The sequence below is a fragment of the Penaeus monodon genome, chromosome 16, assembly GCF_015228065.2.
Source record: "Penaeus monodon isolate SGIC_2016 chromosome 16, NSTDA_Pmon_1, whole genome shotgun sequence".
In the NCBI taxonomy this organism is placed as follows: Eukaryota; Metazoa; Arthropoda; class Malacostraca; order Decapoda; family Penaeidae; genus Penaeus; species Penaeus monodon.
In genome coordinates, this window is record NC_051401.1 from 4347385 (window position 1) to 4352671 (window position 5287).

At 37.5% G+C, this 5287-nt stretch overlaps 2 protein-coding genes across 17 annotated transcripts in view; one reads left to right on the plus strand and one right to left on the minus strand.

Annotated features, from left to right (window-relative positions):
* Positions 1 to 1002, minus strand: part of LOC119582439 (zinc finger CCHC domain-containing protein 8 homolog) — a 10479-nt gene extending 9477 nt beyond the window's left edge. For all 16 annotated transcript variants that reach the window (XM_037930669.1, XM_037930674.1, XM_037930666.1 and 13 more), the window contains exons 1-2: positions 887 to 1002; positions 125 to 218 (exon numbers count right to left, since the gene is read on the minus strand). In XM_037930669.1, coding sequence (XP_037786597.1) covers positions 125 to 161 — 37 coding nt within the window. In that variant the 5' untranslated portion in view covers positions 162 to 218; positions 887 to 1002. The remainder of the gene's footprint in view (positions 1 to 124; positions 219 to 886) is intronic.
* A 215-nt stretch (positions 1003 to 1217) lies between these two features.
* On the plus strand, positions 1218 to 3672 carry LOC119582440 (splicing factor 3A subunit 2-like). Its single transcript, XM_037930676.1, has 2 exons — positions 1218 to 1345; positions 2330 to 3672. Exon 2 carries the CDS (start codon positions 2352 to 2354, stop codon positions 3420 to 3422), a length of 1071 nt encoding a protein of 356 aa, XP_037786604.1. The 5' UTR covers positions 1218 to 1345; positions 2330 to 2351; the 3' UTR covers positions 3423 to 3672.
* The last annotated feature ends 1615 nt before the right edge of the window (positions 3673 to 5287 follow it).

A 5287-nucleotide genomic window follows, 5' to 3' on the forward strand; every position in this document is an offset into this window, starting at 1 on the left:
AAAACTTGAAAAACGAGATTATTGAAGTTCTTTACAATATCACATTATACATAACTTCCATGACAAATTAACAATGAAATACCAGTGTGGTAAGGAACAACTCATCAAGATATAAAATACTTACCAGAGCTGGAAGTTTCGTTCCCATCACAGCCTTCCATTGTATTTATCTGGTTTTAAAATCAAGCAGAAAACAACAGCCCTCTGCTATTCCTTTACTGAAATACGGAAATGTCAAGTCTCATTAATACGCAGCACACCCACAGTGATATAAATCCAAAAAATACAGGATAATGTAACCCTTCAGTTATCCCTAGAACACCTCCCCAATTACAAGGGTCTAATACCACTGCTACTGATACCTAATACCAGTTAAAAAAACACTCTAAAATTCACCCTAGAATAAGGAATCTATCAAATACCACATAAAACGAATATCAAGGTCCATACCCTTTCTAGGAAATGACCAGCAATATTCCTAGTACGCCCCATGCCTCCCCAACCATTAAAACAGAGGTATTTAATATAAGAAGTCTCACAGAAGGAAATGCATCTTATACGCAAAACTACATAATAATTATAGAGTGTCAGTTGGATCGGCGACGCGGCTCCTTTTTAATAAGAATTAGCCTTCTTCCAGTGAAATTTCCTCGATAGATGCAACGCAGATACATCAGCACTCAACCTCCCACAATTAAAACAACGTACATCCATGTAATAATATACTTTAATTGGAATTAAACCCAAACCGAGCCTCGAAAAACCGTACGCTTTCCTTGCGAGAGACAACCGAACTTCCTTCAATAGGCAATTATACTGATAATCCCACCTCCCTGAGCCTCTGTATGGCTCAGTACAAACCACAATATTTCCCAGATGCACTCACCATCTTCCGAATCCTTTTAAAAACTCGCAAAAACGGATAAAAAGGGCGAGAAAGGCCAAGTCTCTCCGACTCTTGTCAAAGTGTTTTTAACGCTGACATTCACAACTGCGTTAAAACCTAAACATTTATTTTTGGTATGAGAATGTATAAAAAAAATATTCGATTCTATATTCAATTAATTAAAATGCTATCAGATTAGTACTTGGAAAGCGCCTAAAAGTTTGAGAAATATGATAAACCTTGTCTATTTTCGTATTAATATTTTTCCTGGTATGAGACGATATCTAATATATCCGAATCTCTATAAATTCCCGAAATTACTACCGGATTACGGTTCTCTTAGTACACTGAAGGCACGACAACCGCTTAATAAAAAGATAAAATTCACCAAAGCTTGTTTATGAATTTCAAACTCGAATGAGCGCATCGTTTGCGGTGTGGACAGTCTTCGATTCCCACGTAAGTCGAGACGAATGGCCTTATTTCCCCCTTTTCCCGAGCCTAGGGACCCTTTTTCAAAGAGGAGAGCTCGTTTGTGTCACACTCGTGTATGTGGTTATTAAGGGAGAGGCGAAATAAATTGTGAAATAGGACATAAAAGGGTGAAATAAGGTGTTCTTTTTCCTCCCAGATACTCCCGAGGCGGGGATGGTTATGCCGGGTCGGATTTTAGTTTTTTTTGGTTTAATGTATGGTTTTATGTTAGGTTTTGTGGGTTAGGTTTATGTGCTTTTGTTGTCTTTGGGTTGAATTTTTGGGTCTAGTGTCTGAATGACTGCGATTTGCAATTTGAGATATGGTCGAATAATTTTTTTTTTTTTTTGAAGGCGATGGTTTGATGTACAGAATGAGGTCTTAATCATAGAGGAGTATAAGGCAATGGCCATAAAAGAACTAATAGACCGACAGCATGAGTTATGAAGAGGTGGCCTATCAGAAATCTGCGAGTCTAAGCTCATAGGTTATAGGCTGGCGAACATAAGTGTGTAGACTGTGCAGTTCATTTATTATTAAATAGAGAAGAAGCTTTTATCTTTCAAGGATGTTTGTGGTTTATAGGCCTTTGTAAGAGCGTTAAGATTGATGCAGTCTAGTCCTAGTTACCGTTCATCGTACATTATTTTGTGTGGAGTATTTGAAAAGCATATATTATATTTTAATTGAAAATCTGAATTTATGAAGTGATAACTATGAATGTTGTATTGTAGTGTAAAGTGCATTATATTTATTTACAAATTTTCATTCGATGAAAATCTGTCAAATCTTAGTCATCTTTGCAATTTCTATGTGGATTTATAAACCAAATTAAAAGTATATAATGAATAAATTGATGAAAATTACAAATAATTTTCAAATTGATATTTGTTAAGTGCTCAATCTCCAAGGAACCTATATATGGTTATTTTTTATAAATTAATATGTCTGCTTATTTTTGTATTACAGGCTCTAAACCAAGGAAGTAAAGATGGATTTTCAGCATCGAGCAGGAGGGAAGACCGGAGGCGGTGGTCAGGCCTCTTGGTCGGAGAGCAACAGAGACCGACGCGAACGCCTCCGCCAGCTTGCCCTAGAAACGATTGACCTCAACAAGGATCCTTATTTTATGAAAAACCACCTGGGGTCATATGAGTGCAAATTGTGTCTGACTCTTCATAACAATGAGGGAAGTTACTTGGCTCACACACAGGGAAAGAAGCATCAGACAAACTTGGCCAGACGTGCAGCAAAGGAAGCCAAAGAAGCCCCTGCTCAGCCGGCCCCAGAGAAGCCTAGGGTGGAAATGAAAAAGTTTGTTAAGATCGGTCGGCCGGGTTATCGCGTCACGAAACAGAGAGACCCAGAAACGGGACAGCAAAGTCTGCTCTTCCAGATTGACTATCCAGAAATAGCCGATAATGTGGCTCCACGTCACCGCTTCATGTCTGCCTACGAGCAGAAAGTGGAGCCTCCAGATCGTAAATGGCAGTACCTCCTCTTTGCAGCTGAGCCTTATGAAACTATAGCCTTCAAAGTACCCAGCAGAGAAGTTGATAAATCATGGACGACCTGGAACAAAGAGACAAAACAGTTTTTCTTGCAGTTTGCCTTCAAGATTGATCCAAAGGCCAAGATGGTTCCTCCTGCACCACCACCCATAGCTGGTCCACCAGGTCCTCCCGGACCTCCTGGCCCACCGGGGCCACCTGGACCTCCAGGTATGCCTCCTCCACCAGGGCTGCCTCCACGGCCAGCCATGATGCCCCCCGGCCCACCCCCTCCGGGCATGCCTCCTCCCCCAGGCCCTCCAGGAATGCCACCCCCACCCCCAATGAGGCCTCCAATGAGACCTATGATGCCCCCTCCCCCAGGCCCCCCTGGCCCTCATGGTCCTCACGGCATGCGGCCACCTCCTCCTGGCATGGGTCCTCCGCCTGGCATGCGAGGCCCTCCTCCTCCTCCTGGGGGCAACCTCCCTCCCCCTCCACCTCCATTCAACCCTGTGCCCCCTCCTCCTCCATCTGGTGGAGTGCCTCCTCCACCACCACCCAAAAACTAAGGAGTATGGGCCTCTTGTTTGATTTTGAATTCATGGTATTATCATTAATTTAGGTTATTGATTATAGTTTTGAAAATCACTTTTTAGTTAAATCATTTATGTGTAAAAAGACTTTTTTGGTGTACATTTGAACACATTTTTTTCTTTTTTTTATACTATAGTACATATTTGTATTACTATGATTAATGTATGTATGTACAACTTCTATTTTAAAGTCTATGTGCAGAAATATAAAACAAACTTTGAGTAATAGTGAATTTCTTTAACCTTATCTTATTGTGCAGTATATTATTAATAGAATGGATTCATTAACCAGAGAGAATAATAGATTAATAATTGTTTCAAAGATTGGGTAAGTATAAGTAGGCATGTTCTTATCTTAAGGTTCCATCTTTACTGTAGTAAAGAAAAGAGCTGTCTGGTAATTATATAATCTTCAACTTTATTTATATATATATATATATATATATATATATATATATATATATATATATATATATATATATATATATTACTTTTTTTTTTGGGGGGGGGGAATATCTGTTGACTGCTGCTAATGATGCAGTTCATTTTATTTTGTAAATCCATTATTCACAGTATTTAAAAATGTCTTTTCAAAAATACAGATAACTGTAAATTACCAAGTAAGCATAATGAAACTAAAACAGATTTATTTATGTCTGTAACCCCTTATTCCATTATCCTGACTGGTGTTAGATCGGATAGTGTATGGTTATAATGAAGCTCTAGTGAGGCTTTGTATGTCAAAACATTCTTTCAAATTATTCTAAGCATATGATCAAAGTGATGGAACATTTCCCACTAATATGTACATTTACATTGTATATACATAGATACATATATATGGGAGAGACCAAATAACTATAAATCAGACTTTAAACTTTGCTCTGCACTCTTCAGTATGCTTTGGAAACTGACTTTGTGAGATAAAAGTAGTAGCCTAGTGTCTTAGCACTTATAAAAATATATAAAAAATCTCTTTGCAAAGATAATCAAGACTGACCATTAACTACAGATTGAAGAACCAAGAGAAAGCCTGTTTGTACATGAAATTCCCAGTCCAGCACGACTACATCATTTCAGGTTTTCTGAAAACCAGAAGCTATGGACTATTTTTCTTCATTTTTTTCTTATTGCTTTTTAGTAGTAAAGAATTCACATTGTAACTTATACTACTTTTATATTGTTTAATTTTTTTTTCCATGAAAATGTCTGATATACAAGCTATGGTCAGCAGCTTAAAACAAACACACGAATGCTTACAAGTACCTCTATTTTTTATCCAGACATATAAAGATACATACAGCCTTGTATGTTTTTCTTTCTTTCTGGAAAGGTATTAAAACAATTTCTTTTGGCATTTTTCTTTATTTGTATGGATTGTGGGACTTTCCAAATTGTCAAAAAATACAAATTTTTGGGTTATTCATACCTTATAAAAATACACAAAGGAGAAAATTCATAACAATTGAGATAAAATGAGCTGCAAAATGATAAATCAAATGTAGATGCCCAAATACATGTAACAGGAAAATATCACATAAATGACATTTATTTTCCTGATTTACTGTTACCAGAGTGTGTATGCATTCATTTATCATAATTACAAGTTGTGGAAAATTACTAGGACACAGTTACTTACTTCGAAAATACTTACTCTCTTCATAAGCTGGAATGATGGTGCTTTTATCCTAATCGAAAGTATTGCTTAACAGACTGCACCTAGCAATAATCTGAGGCAGTGTTCATTCCACCAAAAAACAAACACGAGTAAGCTGAGGCTTATGGTTATATTCTTTTACTTACGGTGGTTCGTCTTCAAGCCATAACATTTGCCTTTCATT

What these genes read in the sequence shown, in the direction of transcription:
- LOC119582440 (XM_037930676.1), top strand. Translation starts at nt 2,352, where the DNA reads ATGGATTTTCAGCATCGAGCAGGAGGGAAGACCGGAGGCGGTGGTCAG.